General features: G+C 39.9%; 1 protein-coding gene across 4 annotated transcripts in view; it reads left to right on the top strand.

The window, feature by feature from the left end:
- Window positions 1-22,934, top strand: part of LOC139747219 (N-acetylneuraminate lyase-like) — a 223,768-nt gene that overhangs the window by 159,156 nt on the left and 41,678 nt on the right. For all 4 annotated transcript variants that reach the window (XM_071659252.1, XM_071659254.1, XM_071659253.1 and 1 more), the window contains one exon: window positions 15,890-16,061. In XM_071659252.1, coding sequence (XP_071515353.1) covers window positions 15,890-16,061 — 172 coding nt within the window. The remainder of the gene's footprint in view (window positions 1-15,889; window positions 16,062-22,934) is intronic.

Raw genomic sequence — 22,934 nt, forward strand, 5'->3', positions numbered from 1 at the left:
TCTGAAACCACACTGCTCTTCCCCAATCTGATGCTCTGTACATGCCTTCACCCTTTCAATCAATACCCTCCCATATAATTTACCAGGAATACTCAACAAACTTATACCTCTGTAATTTGAGCACTCACTCTTATCCCCTTTGCCTTTGTACAATGGCACTATGCACGCATTCCGCCAATCCTCAGGCACCTCACCATGAGTCATACATACATTAAATAACCTTACCAACCAGTCAACAATACAGTCACCCCCTTTTTTGATAAATTCCACTGCAATACCATCCAAACCTGCTGCCTTGCCGGCTTTCATCTTCCGCAAAGCTTTTACTACCTCTTCTCTGTTTACCAAATCATTTTCCCTAACCCTCTCACTTTGCACACCACCTCGACCCAAACACCCTATATCTGCTACTCTGTCATCAGACACATTCAACAAACCTTTAAAATATATATATATATATATATATATATATATATATATATATATATATATATATATATATATATATATATATATATATATATATATATATATATATATATATATATATATATATATATATATATATATATATATATATATATATATATATATATATATGTTATACATAAACATATACACAAATATATAAACACTTCACCCCTATATCCTGAGAATCGAACCTCAGGTCATCTGTGTGGCGGCCTGGGAGCTTCACCACCAGATTACGATGACCCGAAAACAGCATCTCCTCCGTAACCACTGCTGGTTCACGTATCTCACTTGTCCAGAGCGTGAGCGGCAGTATTTCCTCCTCGTAAAGGGTGCATGACGCATCAGCGAGATCCGTGAATCAGTGAGTGCTTATGGTGGAGACACTGTACATTAAGGTTTACCTTGGCTTGGATTTTAGGCTGCCTTGCTGCAATATAGAGAGCCCAAGGCTCGATTCTCAAGGGTATGGTAGTAAATAGTCAACATGTTTGATATACATATACATGCTTCCTTCCTGTTTACCCATATCAAACTTTACATATTGTTCCTGTCAAACATCATCAGTGAACGAAGCACTTAGTGAAGCGGTCCGAATGGGTTCCAGACGCCCATTGACAGCAGTCAGTTCTGTTCCGCACCGCAGCTTATGTCGCTGTGCACCTCTGAAAACCTATATCTCCACTCTGTCACTCTGATGAAGGAACAGCTCAATAGATGCTAAAGATAAACCCATTTTTTTGTTAAGTTCTCAAGTGTTATTATTAAGGGAAGCAAACTGAGGAAGTGGTAACAGGCGAAGGAAAAATTTTCCTTTGTACTAAGTCGATGATCCTTTACAAAATCCAGGGACTGGTATAGGATGATACCCAATGTTGTTTTCCTAATGCCTCGCCTTCCCTAATACCTCGCCTTGGCCTTGTGAATGAACACACGACCGCTGGATCACTTTGAATTAAATCAACATTACCTCTCGGCGGGCATGAATGAGGCGGTAATTTGAAGCATTCTGGAACTCGTATTTACCAGAGGCCAATGGCACTCACGCAGTAATGTTAGTCTAATGTAGAATTTATGCTAGATTAATTAGACGAACTATTGGACGCAAGGCTCGTGTGTGTCGGTAATTATACTAGGACCAGTTCAGGCTTGTGTACGAACCCCGTCTGATTCTTGCACTCGAAACAGCCCGTGATACTTTTCGTTAGGTGTCTGACAGATAACCGCTTCATGGATTCAGAAACCTCATTTTGCAGAGCAAACACTGACCACAGATCACCTCTGAGTTTCGCTGAATTTATACTCACGTTGCGGCTCGAGGTCCTTGGAATACCCTGTGAGATTCAGTTGATTCCGTGACGCACTGGAAGGTATGTATATATAGAGGCAGTGTGAATGGAGTAGTCACATTAGACCCGTGGAAACCTGGATTTCTACTATCATTATGGCTCACAGAAAGATGAAAAGCTTCTTGATGACACTTATAGTGATAATTATAATACTTATGATACTTATAATAATCGTTGTGTTCACAATAAGGACAGACCAAAAGCATTACTATACTCAAAGCCATCTGATAACTGGAAAATAGACCTTTATAAAGACATGTATATACATTGATAAGTTACCTATATGATCAAGGTATTTCCTTTCAAGCTGTACCTGGTGAATATATATATTTATAAGACTTTTAAGCTAAAAATATATTTCGACGATTCCTGATCTTTTGAAGAGTTTCCACGTGAGTGAGGCACACAGTACATCTTGCATACCAGAAATGTTATTGGAACCAGACACGAAACGGTGGAGCCAGGAACAGCATTGTATATATATATATATATATATATATATATATATATATATATATATATATATATATATATATATATATATATGGTAAATTATATGGGAGGGTATTGATTGAGAGGGTGAAGGCATGTACAGAGCATCAGATTGGGGAAGAGCAGTGTGGTTTCAGAAGTGGTAGAGGATGTGTGGATCAGGTGTTTGCTTTGAAGAATGTATGTGAGAAATACTTAGAAAAGCAAATGGATTTGTATGTAGCATTTATGGATCTGGAGAAGGCATATGATAGAGTTGATAGAGATGCTCTGTGGAAGGTATTAAGAATATATGGTGTGGGAGGCAAGTTGTTACAAGCAGTGAAAAGTTTTTATCGAGGATGTAAGGCATGTGTACGTGTAGGAAGAGAGGAAAGTGATTGGTTCTCAGTGAATGTAGGTTTGCGGCAGGGGTGTGTGATGTCTCCATGGTTGTTTAATTTGTTTATGGATGGGGTTGTTAGGGAGGTGAATGCAAGAGTTTTGGAAAGAGGAGCAAGTATGAAGTCTGTTGGGGATGAGAGAGATTGGGAAGTGAGTCAGTTGTTGTTCGCTGATGATACAGCGCTGGTGGCTGATTCATGTGAGAAACTGCAGAAGCTGGTGATTGAGTTTGGTAAAGTGTGTGGAAGAAGAAAGTTAAGAGTAAATGTGAATAAGAGGAAGGTTATTAGGTACAGTAAGGTTGAGGGTCAAGTCAATTGGGAGGTGAGTCTGAATGGATAAAAACTGGAGGAAGTGAAGTGTTTTAGATATCTGGGAATGGATCTGGCAGCGGATGGAACCATGGAAGCGGAAGTGGATCATTGGGTGGGGGAGGGGGCGAAAATTCTGGGAGCCTTGAAGAATGTGTGGAAGTCGAGAACATTATCTCGGAAAGCAAAAATGGGTATGTTTGAAGGAATAGTGGTTCCAACAATGTTGTATGGTTGCGAGGCGTGGGCTATGGATAGAGTTGTGCGCAGGAGGATGGATGTGCTGGAAATGAGATGTTTGAGGACAATGTGTGGTGTGAGGTGGTTTGATCGAGTAAGTAACGTAAGGGTAAGAGAGATGTGTGGAAATAAAAAGAGCGTGGTTGAGAGAGCAGAAGAGTGTGTTTTGAAATGGTTTGGGCACATGGAGAGAATGAGTGAGGAAAGATTGACCAAGAGGATATATGTGTCGGAGGTGGAGGGAACGAGGAGAAGAGGGAGACCAAATTGGAGGTGGAAGGATGGAGTGAAAAAGATTTTGTGTGATCGGGGCCTGAACATGCAGGAGGGTGAAAGGAGGGCAAGGAATAGAGTGAATTGGAGCGATGTGGTATACCGGGGTTGACGTGCTGTCAGTGGATTAAATCAAGGCATGTGAAGCGTCTGGGGTAAACCATGGAAAGCTGTGTAGGTATGTATATTTGCGTGCGTGGACGTATGTATATACATGTGTATGGGGGTGGGTTGGGCCATTTCTTTCGTCTGTTTCCTTGCGCTACCTCGCAAACGCGGGAGACAGCGACAAAGCAAAAAAAAAAAAAAAATATATATATATATATATATATATATATACATATATACGAATAAAGTGTATATGAACGCGCACCTTCATAGAACATACAAACCTCCAACAGCCAGGATCGAACCTGGGACCCCTTGTGCAAGAGGCAGGCATGCTAACCGCTAGGCTAAAGGACTGTATAATAGGAAACAACTATTCGAAATACTAAGTACTCGAATACCCTTCGTCTCACAATGGTGAGCAACGGGGTCTATCGGTTGTCTCCGAACAGAACACATAGCCAGCTGATGGTGTTTTACCGAACCTAACTGTACAACGCGGAGTTATATGAATACGAATAAAGTGTATATGAATACGAATAAAGTGTATATGCACACCATCTCGACCAAAACACCCTACATCTGCCACTCTATCATCAAACACATTCAACAGACCTTCAAAATACTCATTCCATCTCCTTCTCACATCACTACTATTTGTTATCACCTCCCCATTAGCTCCTTTCACTGATATTCCCATTTCTTCCCTTGTCTTACGCACTTTATTTACCTCCTTCCAAAGTATCTTTTATTTTCCCTAAAATTTAATGATACTCTCTCACCCAACTCTCATTTGCCCTCTTTTTCACCTCTTGCACCTTTCTCTTGACCTCCTGCCTCTTTCTTTTATAGATCTTCCAGTCATTTGCATTATTTCCCTTGCAAAAATCGTCAAAATGCCTCTTTCTTCTCTTTCAGTAATAATTTTGCTTCTTCATCCCAGCACTCACTACCCTTTCTAATCTGCCCACCACCCACGCTTCTCATTCCACAAGCATCTTTTGTACAAGCCATCACTGCCTCCCTAAATACATCCCATTCCTCCTCCACTCCTCTTAAGGCATTTGCTCTCACCTTTTTCCATTCTGTACTCAGTCTCTCCTGGTACTTCCTCACACAAGTCTCCTTCCCAAGCTCACTTACTCTCACCACTCTTTTCTCCCCAACATTCTCTCTTCTTTTCTGAAAACCTCTACAAATCTTCACCTTCGCCTCCACAGGGTAATGATCAGACATCTCTCCAGTTGCACCTCTCAGCATATTAACATCCAAAAGTCTCTCTTTCGTGCGCCTGTCAATTAACACGTAATCCAATAACGCTCTCTGGCCGTCTCTCCTACTTACATACGCATACTTATGTATATCTCGCTTTTTAAACGAGGTATTCCCGATCACCAGTCCTTTTTCAGAACATAAATCTGCAAGCTCTTCGCCATTTCCATTTACAACAGGGAACACCCCATGTATACCAATTATTCCCTCAACTGCCACATTACTCACCTTTGCATTCAAATCACACATCACTGCAACCCGGTCTCGTGCATCAAAACTACTTACTCACTCACTCAGCTGCTCCCAAAACACTTGCCTCTCATGATCTTTCTTCTCATACCCAGGTGCATGTGCACCAATAATCACCCATCTCTCTCCATTCACTTTCAGTTTTTCCCATATCAATCTAGAGTTTACTTTCTTACACTCTATCACATACTCCCACCACTCCTGTTTGAAGAGTAGTGCTACTCCTTCACTTGCTCTCGTCCTCTCACTAACCCCTGACTTTACTCCCAAGACTTTATTCCCAAACCACTTTATTCCCAAACCACTCTGCCCCTTTACCCTTGAGCTTCGTTTCACTCAGAGCCCAAACATCCAGGTTCCTTTCCTCAAACATACTGCCTATCTCTCCTTTTTTCTCATCTTGGTTTACATACACACACATTTTGACACCCCAGTCTGAGACTTCGAGGTGGATGAGCACTCCCCGCGTGTCTCCTTTTTTTCCCCCCTTTTAGAAAGTTAAAAGATAAGGAGGGGAGGGTTTCTAGCCCCCCGCTCCCGTCCCCTATAGTCGCCTTCAACGACGCGTGAGGAATGCGTGGGAAGTATTCTTTCTTCCCTATCCCCAGGAATATATGTATATATATATATATATATATATATATATATATATATATATATATATATATATATATATATATATATATATATATATATATATATATATATATATATATATATTATCCCTGGGGATAGGGGAGAAAGAATACTTCCCACGTATTCCCTGCGTGTCGTAGAAGGCGACTAAAAGGGGAGGGAGCGGGGGGCTGGAAATCCTCCCCTCTCAATTTTTTTTTAATTTTCCAAAAGAAGGAACAGAGAAGGGGGCCAGGTGAGGATATTCCCTCAATGGCCCAGTCCTCAGTTCTTAACGCTACCTCGCTAACGCGGGAAATGGCGAATAGTTTGAAAAAAAAAAAAAAAAAAAAAAAAAAAAAAAAAATATATATATATATATATATATATATATATATATATATATATATATATATATATATGTATATTTATATATATCTATATGATATATATATATATATATATATATATATATATATATATATATATATATATATATATATATATATATATATATATATATATATATATTCTTTCTTTCATACTATTTGCCATTTCCCGCGATAGCGAGGTAGCGTTAAGAACAGAGGACTGGGTCTTTGAGGGAATATCCTCACCTGGCCCTCTTCTCTGTTCCTTCTTGTTGTTGTTGTTCACCGATGATACAGCGCTGGTGGCTGATTCATGTGAGAAACTGCAGAAGCTGGTGACTGAGTTTGGTAAAGTGTGTGAAAGAAGAAAGTTAAGAGTAATGTGAATAAGAGCAAGGTTATTAGGTACAGTAGGGTTGAGGGTCAAGTCAATTGGGAGGTTAGTTTGAATGGAGAAAAACTGGAGGAAGTAAAGTGTTTTAGATATCTGGGAGTGGATCTGGCAGCGGATTGAACCATGGAAGCGGAAGTGAATCATAGGGTGGGGGAGCGGGCGAAAATCCTGGGAGCCTTGAAGAATGTGTGGAAGTCGAGAACATTATCTCGGAAAGCAAAAATGGCTATGTTTGAAGGAATAGTGGTTCCAACAATGTTGTATGGTTGCGAGGCGTGGGCTATGGATAGAGTTGTGCGCAGGAGGGTGGATGTGCTGGAAATGAGATGTTTGAGGACAATGTGTGGTGTGAGGTGGTTTGATCGAGTAGGTAATGTAAGGGTAAGAGAGATGTGTGGAAATAAAAAGAGCGTGGTTGAGAGAGCAGAAGAGGGTGTTTTGAAATGGTTTGGGCACATGGAGAGAATGAGTGAGGAAAGATTGACCAAGAGGATATATGTGTCGGAGGTGGAGGGAACGAGAAGTGGGAGACCAAATTGGAGGTGGAAAGATGGAGTGAAAAACATTTTGTGTGATCTCGGCCTGAACATACAGGAGGGTGAAAGGCGGGCAAGGAATAGAGTGAATTGGATCGATGTGGTATACCGGGGTTGACGTGCTGTCAGTGTATTGAATCAGGGCTTGTGAAGCGTCTAGAGTAAACCATGGAAAGTTGTGTGGGGCCTTTATGTGGAAAGGGAGCTGTGGTTTCGGGCATTATTGCGTGGCAGCCAGAGACTGAGTGTGAACGAATGGGGCCTTTCTTGTCTTTTCCTAGTGCTACCTCGCACACATGAGGGGCGAGGTGGATGGTATTCCATGTGTGGCGAGGTGGCGATGGGAGTGAATGGGGGCAGACAGTGTGAATTGTGTGCATGGGTATATATGTATGTGTCTGTGTATCCCTGGGGATAGGGGAGAAAGAATACTTCCCACGTATTCCCTGCGTGTCGTAGAAGGCGACTAAAAGGGGAGGGAGCGGGGGGCTGGAAATCCTCCCCTCTCACTTTTTTTTTTAATTTTCCAAAAGAGGGAACAGAGAAGGGGCCCAGGTGAGGATATTCCCTCAAGGGCCCAGTCCTCTGTTCTCAACGCTTCCTCGCTAATGCGGGAAATGGCGAATAGTATGAAAGAAAGAAGTCTGTGTATGTATATATATGTGTACATTGAGATGTATAGGTATGTATATTTGCGTGTGTGGACGTGTGTGTGTGTATACATTGTTTATGGGTGTGGGTTGGGCCATTTCTTTCGTCTGTTTCCTTGCGCTACCTCGTAAACGCGGGAGACAGCGACAAAGCAAAATAAAAAAAAGAATAATATATATATATGTATATATATATATATATATATATATATATATATATATATATATATATATATATATATATATATATATAAATATATATATATATATATATATATATATATATATATATATATATATATATATATATATATATATATATATATATAAATATATATATATATATATATATATATATATATATATATATATATATATATATATATTATTATTTATATTTATTATACTTTGTCGCTGTCTCCCGCGTTTGCGAGGTAGCGCAAGGAAACAGACGAAAGAAATGGCCCAACCCCCCCCCATACACATGTATATACATACGTCCACACACGCAAATATACATACCTACACAGCTTTCCATGGTTTACCCCAGACGCTTCACATGCCTTGCTTCAATCCACTGACAGCACGTCAACCCCGGTATACCACATCGCTCCAATTCACTCTATTCCTTGCCCTCCTTTCACCCTCCTGCATGTTCAGGCCCCATAGCCCACGCCTCGCAACCATACAACATTGTTGGAACCACTATTCCTTCAAACATACCCATTTTTGCTTTCCGAGATAATGTTCTCGACTTCCACACATTCTTCAAGGCCCCCAGGAGTTTCGCCCCCTCCCCCACCCTATGATCCACTTCCGCTTCCATGGTTCCATCCGCTGCCAGATCCACTCCCAGATATCTAAAACACTTCACTTCCTCCAGTTTTTCTCCATTCAAACTCACCTCCCAATTGACTTGACCCTCAACCCTACTGTACTTAATAACCTTGCTCTTATTCACATTTACTCTTAAACTTTAGGGAGAATAAAAAGATGTTCTAGAAGGAGGTAAATAAAGTGCGTAAGACAAGGGAGCAAATGGGAACTTCAGTGAAGGGAGCAAATGGGGAGGTGATAACAAGTAGTGGTGATGTGAGAAGGAGATGGAGTGAGTATTTTGAGGGTTTGTTGAATGTGTTTGATGATAGAGTGGCAGATATAAGGTGTTTTGGTCGAGGTGGTGTGCAAAGTGAGAGGGTTAGGGAAAATGATTTGGTAAACAGAGAAGAGGTAGTAAAAGCTTTGCGGAAGATGAAAGCTGGCAAGGCAGCAGGTTTGGATGGTATTGCAGTGGAATTTATTAAAAAAGGGGGTGACTGTATTGTTGACTGGTTGGTAAGGTTATTTAATGTATGTATGACTCATGGTGAGGTGCCTGAGGATTGGCGGAATGCGTGCATAGTGCCATTGTACAAAGGCAAAGGGGATAAGAGTGAGTGCTCAAATTACAGAGGTATAAGTTTCTTGAGTATTCCTGTTAAATAATATGGGAGGGTATTGATTGAGAGGGTGAAGGCATGTGCAGAGCATCAGATTGGGGAAGAGCAGTGTGGTTTCAGAAGTGGTAGAGGATGTGTGGATCAGGTGTTTGCTTTGAAGAATGTATGTGAGAAATACTTAGAAAAGCAAATGGATTTGTATGTAGCATTTATGGATCTGGAGAAGGCATATGATAGAGTGGATAGAGATGCTCTGTGCAAGGTATTAAGAATATATGGTGTGCGAGGCAAGTTGTTAGAAGCAGTGAAAAGTTTTTTATCGAGGATGTAAGGCATGTGTACGTGTAGGAAGAGAGGAAAGTGATTGGTTCTCAGTGAATGTAGGTTTGCGGCAGGGGTGTGTGATGTCTCCATGGTTGTTTAATTTGTTTATGGATGGGGTTGTTAGGGAGGTGAATGCAAGAGTTTTGGAAAGAGGGGCAAGTATGAAGTCTGTTGGGGATGAGAGAGCTTGGGAAGTGAGTCAGTTGTTGTTCGCTGATGATACAGCGCTGGTGGCTGATTCATGTGAGAAACTGCAGAAGCTGGTGACTGAGTTTGGTAAAGTGTGTGGAAGAAGAAAGTTAAGGGTAAATGTGAATAAGAGCAAGGTTATTAGGTACAGTAGGGTTGAGGGTCAAGTCAATTGGGAGGTGAGTTTGAATGGAGAAAAACTGGAGGAAGTGAAGTGTTTTAGATATCTGGGAGTGGATCTGCCAGCGGATGGAACCATGGAAGCGGAAGTGGATCATAGGGTGGGGGAGGGGGCGAAAATTCTGGGAGCCTTGAAGAATGTGTGGAAGTCGAGAATATTATCTCGGAAAGCAAAAATGGGTATGTTTGAAGGAATAGTGGTTCCAACAATGTTGTATGGTTGCCAGGCGTGGGCTATGGATAGAGTTGTGCGCAGGAGGATGGATGTGCTGGAAATGAGATGTTTGAGGACAATGTGTGGTGTGAGGTGGTTTGATCGAGTAAGTAACGTAAGGGTAAGAGAGATGTGTGGAAATAAAAAGAGCGTGGTTGAGAGAGCAGAAGAGGGTATTTTGAAGTGGTTTGGGCACATGGAGAGAATGAGTGAGGAAAGATTGTCCAAGAGGATATATGTGTCGGAGGTGGAGGGAACGAGGAGAAGAGGGAGACCAAATTGGAGGTGGAAGTATGGAGTGAAAAAGATTTTGTGTGATCGGGGCCTGAACATGCAGGAGGGTGAAAGGAGGGCAAGGAATAGAGTGAATTGGAGCGATGTGGTATACCGGGGTTGACGTGATGTCAGTGGATTGAATCAAGGCATGTGAAGCGTCTGGGGTAAACCATGGAAAGCTGTGTAGGTATGTATATTTGCGTGTGTGGACGTATGTATATACATGTGTATGGGGGTGGGTTGGGCCATTTCTTTCGTCTGTTTCCTTGCGCTACCTCGCAAACGCGGGAGACAGCGACAAAGCAAAAAAAAAAAAAAAATATATATATATATATATATATATATATATATATATATATATATATATATATATATTATCCCTGGGGATAGGGGATTAAGAGTACTTCCCACGTATTCCCTGCGTGTCGTAGAAGGCGACTAAAAGGGGAGGGAGCGTGGGGCTGGAAATCCTCCCCTCTCGGTTTTTTTTTAAATTTCCAAAAGAAGGAACAGAGAATTGGGCCAGGTGAGGGTATTCCCTCAAAGGCCCAGTCCTCTGTTCTTAACGCTACCTCGCTAATGCGGGAAATGGCGAATGGTTTGAAAGAAAAAAAAGAATATATATATATATATATATATATATATATATATATATATATATATATATATATATATATATATATATATATATATATATATATATATATATATATATATATATATATATATATATATATATATATATATATATATATATATATATATATATATATATATATATATATATATATATATATATATATATATATATTCCATGAGTCTAAGTGGAAAATGAAACACGAAAAGTTCCCAAGTGCAATTTCGTGCAATAATCACATCATGAGGGGAGACACAAGAGAGAAATGTAACAGTCAGTTGATATACAACGAAGAGACGATGCTAGGACGCCATTTGACAAACCCTCCTCTCCTCGTTTACCAAATGGCGTCCTAGCATCGTCTCTTCGATGTATATCAGCTGACTGTTATATTTCTCTCTTGTGTCTCCCCTGATGATGTGATTATTACACGAAAGTTTACTTGGGAACTTTTCGTGTTTCATTTTCCCCGTGGACTCATAGGAATATCTTGATCACACGCAAAATTGTGATCCTTTCCAACATATATATATATATATATATATATATATATATATATATATATATATATATATATATATATATATATATATATATATATATATTCTTTCTTTCTTTTAAACTATTCGCCATTTCCCGCGATAGCGAGGTAGCGTTAAGAACAGAGGACTGGGCCTTTTTTGGAATATCCCCACCTGGCCCCTCTGTTCCTTCTTTTGGAAAATTAAAAAAAAACGAGAGGGGAGGATTTCCAGCCCCCCGCTCCCTCCCCTTTTAGTCGCCTTCTACGACACGCAGGGAATACGTGGGAAGTATTCTTAATCCCCATTATATATATATATATATATATATATATATATATATATATATATATATATATATATATATATATATATATATATATATATATATATATATATATGTATATATATATATATATATATATATATATATATATATATATATATATATATATATATATATATATATATATATATATATATATATATATATATATATGTATATATATATATATATATATATATATATATATATATATATATATATATATATATATATATATATATATATATATATATATATATATATATATCACTACTTGTATATCTCATCATTCCTTGTATTTGTGATTATACAGACACACACACACACACACACGAACACATGAATGAATGTTTTACGTGTTCATGAGAAGGGGGGCACCATGAGCGCAACCTCAACCCCCACCCTCACCCCACCTACCTCCTCCTTCACAGTACAAATAGGTAATTACGCACACTTAGGTTGGGTTTGGGCCGACTGCCGCGCCCAGGATTCGAACCTTTGCTGACTCGACTTTGGTAGAGTCCGTGTTTACCGGTGGTCAGCAACACAAACCGCTAAACCACGGAGGCCTGTGTGTGTGTGAGTGTGTGTGTTTGTGTTTGTGTGTGTGTGTGTGTGTACGTGTTTGTGTAAGTGTATGTATATATACATGTGTGTGTGTGTGTGTGTGTGTATGTGTGTGTAAGTGTGTGTGTGTATACGTGTGTGTGTTTGTGGATATATGTCCACATGAATGTTTATATATCTACATTTCCAACATGATATGATATGATACAGTATATATATATATATATATATATATATATATATATATATATATATATATATATATATATATATATATATATATATATATATATACGAACAAAGTGCATAGGAACTCGCACCTTCATGGAACATACAAACCTCTAACAGCCAGGATCGAACCCGGGACCATTGTGCCACAGGAGGGAATGCTACCGCTAGGTTATGGTCCAGGCCAGGCCCATAGCCTAGCGGTAGCATTCTCGCCTATGGCAGAGGGTTCCCGAGTTCGACCATGGCTGTTGGAGGTTTGTATATATATATATATATATATATATATATATATATATATATATATATATATATATATATATATATATATATATATATATATATATACATATATATATTACGAACTCGCATGTCTCCTTTGATATTCTCTTCAGCGCCCTTTCAGTCATCAAAACGGGTTCATTAGTCTCTCTCTCTCTCTCTCTCTCTCTCTCTCTCTCTCTCTCTCTCTCTCTTTCGAGTCATTCAAAGGTTTAATTACTAATTGGTAATTCCACATTGGGTCTGGATACAAGGGTTCCAGACACAGAGGATTCATAAAGATATATAAAGGGTTTATAGAGATATATAGAGGATTTATAGAGATATATAGAGGATTTATAGATATATATATATGTATAGAGAGAGAGGGGATATATAAAGATATATGGAGGACTCTTAACGAATAACAGAGGATTCATAGAGATTTATAGAGGATTCATGGAGATATTAAGAGGAATTATATATATATATATATATATATATATATATATATATATATATATATATATTCATTCATTCATTCAAACCATTCGCCATTTCCCGCGTTAGCGAGGTAGCACCAAGAACAGAGGACTGGGCCTTTTTTGGAATATCCTCACCTGGCCCCCTCTGTTCCTTCCCTTGGAAAATTAAAAAAAAAAACGAGAGGGGAGGATTTCCAGCCCCCCGCTCCCTCCCCTTTTAGTCGCCTTCTACGACACGCAGGGAATACGTGGGAAGTATTCTTAATCCCCTATCCCCAGGGATAATATATATATATATATATATATATATATATATATATATATATATATATATATATATATATATATATATATATATATATATATATATATATATATATACAGGATTTATGAAGACGTGTAGAGGATTCATAAATATATTTAGAGAATTAATATTGATATATAGAGGATTCATTAAGATTCATTAGGATTTTTTCTGTGAAGATATACAGAGTATATATATATACGTAGGGATTTATAAAGACAGATCGAGGATTTATGATAGAACAGAAAACGACATCACAAACAAAGCAGACAGGTGGATAGAAACCAACGGCTGGACTGGCCACTTAATATATTAGGCTATATTGTCTTCATCATCCTTACTGGAAACCACTCAGGCTGCACACTCGTCTCGTGTAATAATGGTTGCACGGTTCGCCCGCGGCAAGAGAAGGCAAAAGATGGTAGCTTCTCTCTGCCAGCCCCCGGCAGACTACCACCAATAGTTGTGAAATACTTGAAAATAAAAAAGGCCTCTTTCTATGGTCAATAAAAGGCTGTTTCGCCTCTGGCGTGGCTGCCGGCCATTCTTGAGATCTTCATCGAAAATCCATCATAGGTCGACCCGTAGGAGAGGCCCATTAAGGAGGGAGGGAGGAGGGTGTGTGTGTGTATGTGTGTGTGTGTGTGTGTGTGTGTGTGTGTGTGTGTGTGTGTGTGTGTGTGTGTGTGTGTGTGTGTGTGTGTAAGAGGAAGAGGAGGAGGAGGAAGACGAGGGAGGGGTGTAGAGACAGTGAGGATCAGTGGGATGGAAATGGGAAAGGAGGAGATGAAGGAGGGAGGGAGAGACGGACGGTCGGTAAAGGGTGTGAGTGGAGAGAGACACCTGGGAGGAGAGAGATGAAAGACGGTGGGTAAGGGGAAAGTGGAGGTATGGCTATTAGGGCGAGATAGGAGAGACGATCAGCAGGGGGAAGTGAAGAGGTAGTTGTTTGGGAAGAGTAGGGAGAGACGGTTGACAGGAAGGGAAGAGTGGACAGACAGTCGAGCGGTAGAGAGAGACGGTGGGAGACGGTAGCGAGATGGTAACAAAATATGGGATGGATGAGGGCTTTATTTTCTTCGTCACGGAGTCCAACGCCCCTGAAACGCCTTATCTTCCGTAGGCGTCTCCTGCCCTACCTCCCTCTCTTGGCCAACGCACCTCGAAGTGTCTTCAAACAGGCGGTGGATGATGGTGTCACGTTCCGTTGCCCGTAAAGCCAGAGAGAGAGAGAGAGAGAGAGAGAGAGAGAGAGAGAGAGAGAGAGGACATTATGTCATCACTATGTTTACAGCTCGAGAACGCCCTTCGCCCCCAGGGAAGCGCATATCTTCAAATTATCCTTGATGCTCTGGAGCTGCCGTTAAGTCACCCAGTGATAACCAGCCTCACTCGCGCTACCCAATCTTTCCTCTCTCTCTCTCTCTCTCTCTCTCTCTCTCTCTCTCTCTCTCTCTCTCTCTCTCTCTCTCTCTCTCTCTCTCTCTCTCTCTCTCTCTCTCTCTCTCTCTCTCTCTCTCTCTCTCTCATCACTGTCTGATCTCAGAAACTTGGCCATACCGCCTTCTCTTCCTCCTCCTCGGTCTAGTGTGTGGCCGATAGGGCGGTCATCACCGGCCCCTTTTGTAAGGAGTCGTGGACTCGCTGGTTGGCCTTGGATGATAAGGATGTCGTCTCTGATGCCAATATTCTTCCTTTTCCTTCAGTCTCATACATTCATTCGTCATAAGTGTCTCACATTTCTCTGGGAAAGGAGCCGTGTTGTTGTTGGAGGTTTAGAGTGTGTGTCTGTGTTCGATCTTTAGGTTTTTGAGTGTCAGCCCAACTATGTAACACATCAGTAACCTCTCTTAATTGTACTTGATTATGCGAGCACACACACACACACACACACACACACACACACACGAGTCAGAGGGGGCCAGCCCAGGGTCGGCCCCGCATGGATGGGTTTGAAACCTGGGAGCGGCAGTCAGCCTACACTCAGCCCAGGTGTTCATCCTCCTCTATGGGGCATGGTCGATAAATGGGATACCTGACTTAGGCTGGTGTGTGTATGCATGTGTGTATATATGTGTGCACACACACATAAGAGTAAAGGCATGGTATACATATAGAAGGTTAAGAGGCGGAGACAGCACGAGTGTAAAAAAAAAAATACAAAAAAGAGATTCTCTCATAATATCTCATTCATACTGCCTCTTCTACACGTCCTTACACACAGACGCTCCAAGAAGCCATCGGCTTGGGCTTCACCTCAGCTGTCAATGTGGGCTTCAACCTCTTCCCTCACCTCGGCGCTCAGATGTTCTCGCTGATGGAGGCCAAGAATGAAGCCGAGGCCATCAAGATCCAGGAACAGGTCGTCCGCTACTTGGAAGCCATCTTCAAACAGAGTTAGTGACCGATTCAGTCCTCTTATATCTCCTTCATGAAAGATTGGATGAAGAGGTTCCAGGTCTATATGTCTTCCTCCTTCCGTGGGAAACGCTACGATTGAATGATGATGTGTGTGTGTGCTTGTCCTAATGTGTCATTCTTTGTGATGAACAAATATTGATGTATGAATCTTTCTGTTTAACAAATATTGATGTGTGATTTTTTTGTGCTCAACAATTATCAATGTATGATTCTTTGTTTTGATTGATGTATGATTCTTTGTGCTGATTGATGTATGATTCTTTGTGTTCATTGATGTATAATTCTCTGTGCTTGAATACATGTGGATGTATAATCCTTTGTTTGAACACATATTGATGTCAAATACTTTTTGCTTGAACACATATTGATGTAGAATCCTTTATCACTGACTACTCGTTGATGTATGATTCTGTGTGAGTGAACAAATAGTGATGTATGATTCTCTGTGTTTGAACAATTACTGACGTATGATTCTTTGAGCTTGCAGACATTTGATATATTATTCCTTCTGACTAAGCATATACTCTTGCATGAGTATTGCATGAATACATACTTTGTGCATGACCATATAGTCATGCATGATTCTGTGCTTATGAACACATAATGTATGATTGCATGATTCATGACTATATGCCAATGATTCCTTGTACCTTACTACATACTAATATGTGATTTCTTTTTACTAACTATATATTCATGCATAGTATGATTCCTTATACTACATACTAACTTGAGATTTCTTCTGCCTGAATACATACTAACTCGTGATTCCTTGTGCCTAACTACATACTAATATGTGATTCCTTGTGCATGACTACATACTATGTGATTCCTTGTGCCTAACTACATACTAATATGTGATTCCTCGTGCATGACTACATACTATGTGATTCCTTGTGCCTGACTACATACTAATATATGATTTCTTGTGCCTGACTATATAATATGTGATTCCTTGTGCCTGACTACATACTAATATGTGACTCCTTGTGCTTGACTACATACTAATATGTGATTCCTTTTGCCTGACTACATGCCAATATGTGACTCCTTGTGCTTGACTACATACTAATATGTGATTCCTTTTGCCTGACTACATGCCAATATGTGACTCCTTGTGCCTGACTACATACTATGCGATTCCTTGTGCTTGACTACATACTAATATATGACTCCTTGTGCCTGACTACATACTAATATATGACTCCTTGTGCATGACTACATACTAATATGTGATTCCTTGTTCCTGACCACATGCCAATGTAATATGTAATTACTTGTACCTTATCACGTACTAACCTGTCATTCCGTGTAACATGAACATCTTAACATACTTGCACTACCCGTACCTTGGCAGTACGTACATAACGATCTTCCTTTATTTTTGTTGAGTGGTTAGCGAGGAAGGGGCGGTGTGGGGGTACATGGGAAAGTAAGTCTTGATATGGTAGAGTTTACGGTATCTATATAATCGTAAGATATAGGTTCTGTGTGGTGTTTGGAGAAGTATTCTGAAAACATATTATTTTTCCATTTTCTTTTGGTGCTTCTTATGTGTATGTCCTCCTCGGCGGTGTAATGTTGGGGGGGAGGTTATGCAACATTGTTCTTACTTGATAGTGTAAGGGAAGGTGAAAGTGGCTACGCTAAGCTGAGCATTGTTCATTGTACACTTCGAGGGGTGAATTGACGCTGCGATCGACTCTCTCTCTCTCTCTCTCTCTCTCTCTCTCTCTCTCTCTCTCTCTCTCTCTCTCTCTCTCTCTCTCTCTCTCTCTGATAACCTTGCGTTCCTTCACATCAACTTTCGCCTTCTTCCTCTCACACACGTTCAGAACCCAGTCTGGAATGTCACTCGAATCTGCCACCAGATATGTGTCATCAATAAAGAGGAACAGACTTGCCTCCCAGGAGGACCCTTGCCACTTCCCCACTTCTCAGTAAACCGCAGGCCTCCCTCCCGTCTCTCTCTCTCTCTCTCTCTCTCTCTCTCTCTCTCTCTCTCTCTCTCTCTCTCTCTCTCTCTCTCTCTCTCTCTCTCTTACTTGCATTCCCCTCCTTCGCTGCCTCATTCATAAAGAAATCAAACCGCCATCGTGACATCGTATGTCCCTGCCCCAGACGCACTTCTAACTGGAGTAATTTACTCTCCTCCATTCGTTCTCCCACACAAGCCTCACCCTTTTGATAGATATTCTTCTCTGTCTCAAGGAACTTTCCTCCCTCGCCATTTATTCGTAACACTCGCCACAAAGCGTTTCTGTCAGCTCTCTCATACGTTTTCTCTAGATCCATAAATTCCACATAAGAAAAAAAACTGCTGTTTCTCACAAAGAAACTTCAGAGGAAACACCTGATCCACATATTCTCTGCTACTCCTAAAGCCACATTTTCCTCCCCAGTCTGATGCTCTGTGCATGCCACCCACCCTCTCAGTTACCACTCACCCATACCACATACTCAACAAACGTATACCTCTATAATTCGAACGTTTATTTGTGTCCTCTTTGCCTTCATACAGTAGCACTATACATGCGTTCCGCTAATCCTCAGGCGCCTCACCATGATCCATACATACACTGAAAATCCTAACTTCACCAATCAGCAAAAAAGTCACCTCCTTCCTTAAGGAAATCAACTGCAATACCATCCACTCCAGCCACCTTGCCACACTTCATCTTACGCAAGGCTTTCACCACGTCCCTCTTTTTAACCAAGCCACTTTTTATGATGCTTTCACTTCGCATTTCACCCTAACCCAAACACGCCACATCTTTCACCTCATCATTTGACAGACACATTCAAAAATCCCTCAAAATACCCACTCCATCTCCGCCTCCGCCTTACCCGTTACCAGTTCCCCATTTGTTCCCTTCATTGGCACTGCCATTTGCTCTCTTGTTCTCCCCCACTACTATCCTCCTTCCAAAACATTTCCTTATTCTTCCTGAACTTTGCCTATACTCTCTCATCCCAATTATCACCTTCCTTATTCCCTTCTGCTGCTTTCTCTTAAACATCTCCTTCCCTGCATGTGACGCCGATATAACTGTCTTTTCTCATTTATAAAAACAATTTAACTTCCTCATCCCACCACTCACTATCTTTCCTAACCGCCCACATCTTACCTTCTGTGTGCCATTGCCTCTCTCGAACATGCTACCACAACTTCCCTAAATACCTCCCAATTCTGACGAACTCACCGAGCTTCATTTACACTCATCTTTTGCCATTCTACACCTAATCTCTCCTGGTATCTTCTCACACAAGCCTCTTTTCCAATTTCGTTCGCTCTCACCACCCTCTTTCCACCACACAATTTTCTCCTTTTTCTTAAGCCTCCACAAGTTTTCACAAGCGCCATTCGAGTTTGTAGAAGTTACTGCTACGGATAGTTCAATTATCTCGTATTCTTTATCTTCGCTACTTGCCCTTAATTCCCTGAGATCAGAATGTGACATATTATTCGTAGAAGTCATAGACAGTTAGTCAAACATTATTGGTCGAGGGATTCATATCAAATTGTTATCGTATATGTATATATACTCAATCCAAAAGAGTCCATCCTTTCCCTGCTGCTGATTGTAGAGCAGCCTTAAAGACCAGGAATACCCTGGAGAAAGGGTACTGGGTTTATGATATAATAAAAATGTGAATATATGTGTGTATATATGATATGTATGAGTATGTTCGTACAATTTTCTCCCTACACGCACAGGGTAGACAGAGCAATATATTACCCAGCCTGGCCGGGGAGAAGGGAAGAATATATTCCACGCCCCAGTAGAGACAGACGGAACAATATGTCTCACCATCTTCTCCCCACCCTCAAACCCCCGAGGAGACGGAGCAATGAGTCTCATCTCTCCCCGCAGGGAGCAGGGGGGCAATATGCCTGACAACTACGTTTGGGACTTGTATATGAAAAAAAAGATAAACAGGACTCGACTCTCATGTTGTTCCGGTCTGATATGTCTTCGTTTATTATGTGTGGCTGGTTAGTATTCACCAGACGTGTGAGCCAGAGGTTTGAAATGCTTTGTGTCTCATGGAAATTGTTGACAAAATGAAATCCAGTGTAGCGGTTAGTGTTGCGTACGATTTCACGGGCCACTTACGATCGATGCACCTAGGTTCGAATCCAGGATGAGGTAGTCTGTCCACAGTTCACATCTCATAGGAATTGCACGATTGATTGCATACTAGCTTTAAGGTAAGTAATATATATATATATATATATATATATATATATATATATATATATATATATATATATATATATCTTTTTCTTTTCTTTCAAACTATTCGCCATTTCCCGCTTTAGCGAGGTAGCGTTAAGAACAGAGGACTGGGCCTTGGAGGGAATATCCTCACCTGGCCCCCTTCTCTGTTCCTTTTTTTGGAAAATTAAAAAAAAAAAAAAAAAAAAACGAGAGGGGAAGATTTCCAGCCTCCCGCTCCCTCCCCTTTTAGTCGCCTTCTACGACACGCAGGGAATACGTGGGAAGTATTCTTTCTCCCCTATCGCCAGGGATATATATATATATATATATATATATATATATATATATATATATATATATATATATATATATATATATATATATATATATTATCCCTGGGGATAGGGGATTAAGAATACTTCCCACGTATTCCCTGCGTGTCGTAGAAGGCGACTAAAAGGGGAGGGAGCGGGGGGCTGGAAATCCTCCCCTATCGTTTTTTTTTAATTTTCCAAAAGAAGGAACAGAGGGGCCAGGTGAAGATATTCCAAAAAAGGCCCAGTCCTCTGTTCTTAACGCTACCTCGCTAGCGCGGGAAATGGCTAATAGTTTAAAAGAAAAGAAAGATATATATATATATATATATATATATATATATATATATATATATATATATATATATATATATATATATATATATATATATATATATATATATACATATATTCATATATATATATATATATATATATATATATATATATATATATATATATATATATATATATATATATATATATTTTTTTTTTTTTTTTTTTTTCTCATACTATTCGCCATTTCCCGCGTTAGCGAGGTAGCATTAACAACAGAGGATTGGGCCTTTGAGGGAATATCCTCACCTGGCCACCTTATCTGTTCCTCGTTTTGGAAAATTAAAAAAAAAAAAAAAAAAACGGGAGGATTTCCAGCCCCCCGCTCCCTTTTAGTCGCCTTCTACGACACGCAGGGAATACATGGGAATCATTCTTTCTCCCTTATCCCCAGGGATAATATTTATGTATATATATATATATATATATATATATATATATATATATATATATATATATATATATATATATATATATATATATATATTTATATATAAATATATATATATATATATATATATATATATATATATATATATATATATATATATATATATATATATATATATATATATATATATATATATATATATATATATATATATATACTTTGGTAAACAGAGAAGAGGTAGTAAAAGCTTTGCGGAAGATGAAAGCCGGCAAGGCAGCGGGTTTGGGTGGTATTGCAGTGTGATTTATTAAAAAAGGGGGTGACTGTATTGTTGACTGGTTGGTAAGGTTATTTAATGTAAGTATGATTCATGGTGAGGTGCCTTAGGATTGGCGGAATGCTTGCATAGTGCCATTGTACAAAGGCAAAGGGGACAAAGGTGAGTGCTCAAACTACAGAGGAAATAAGTTTGTTGAGTATTCTTGGGAAATTATATGGGAAGGAATTGATTGAGAGGGTGAAGGCATGTACAGAGCATCAGATTGGGGAAGAGCAGTGTGGTTTCAGAAGTGGTAGAGGATGTGTGGATCAAATGTTTCCTTTGAAGAATGTATGTGAGAAATACTTAGAAAAGCAAATGGATTTGTATGTAGCATTTATGGATCTGGAGAAGGCATATGATAGAGTTGATAGAGATGCTGTGTGGAAGGTATTAAGAATATATCGCGTGGGAGGGAAGTTGTTAGAAGCATTGAAAAGTTTTTATCGAGGATGTAAGGCATTTGTACGTGTAGGAAGAGAGGAAAGTGACTGGTTAGCAGTGAATGTAGGTTTGTGGCAGGGGTGTGTGATGTCTCCATGGTTATTTAATTTATTTATGGATGGGGTTGTTAGGGAGGTGAATACAAGAGTTTGAAAAAAGGGGCAAGTATACAGTCTGTTGTGGATGAGAGAGGTTGGGAAGTGAGTCAGTTGTTTTTCCCTGATGATATAACGCTGGTGGCTGATTCGTGTGAGAAACTGCAGAAGCTGGTGACTGAGTTTGGTAAAGTGTGTGAAAGAAGAAAGTAGAGAGTAAATGTGAATAAGAGCAAGGTTAGTAGGGCTGAGGTTCAAGTCAACTGGGAGGTAAGTTTGAATGGAGAAAAACTAGAGGAAGTGAAGCATTTTAGATATCTTGGAGTTTATTTGGCAGCGGATGGAACCATGGAAGCGGAAGTGAATCATAGAGTGGGGGAGGGGGCGAAAATTCTGCGATCCTTGATGAATGTGTGGAAGTCGAGAACATTATCTCGGAAAGCAAAAATGGGCATGTTTGAAGGAATAGTGGTTCTAACAATGTTGTATGGTTTCGAGGCGTGGGCTATGGATAGAGTTGTGCGCAGGAGGGTGGATGTGCTGGAAATGAGATGTTTGAGGACAATATGTGGTGTGAGGTGGTTTGATCGAGTAAGTAATAATAGGGTAAGAGAGATGTGTGGTAATAAAAAGAGTGTGGTTGAGAGAGCAGAAGAGGGTGATTTGAAATGGTTTGGTCACATGGAGAGAATGAGTGAGGAAAGAATGACAAAGAGGATATATGTG

This window comes from Panulirus ornatus, chromosome 67, assembly GCF_036320965.1.
Source record: "Panulirus ornatus isolate Po-2019 chromosome 67, ASM3632096v1, whole genome shotgun sequence".
NCBI lineage: Eukaryota > Metazoa > Arthropoda > Malacostraca > Decapoda > Palinuridae > Panulirus > Panulirus ornatus.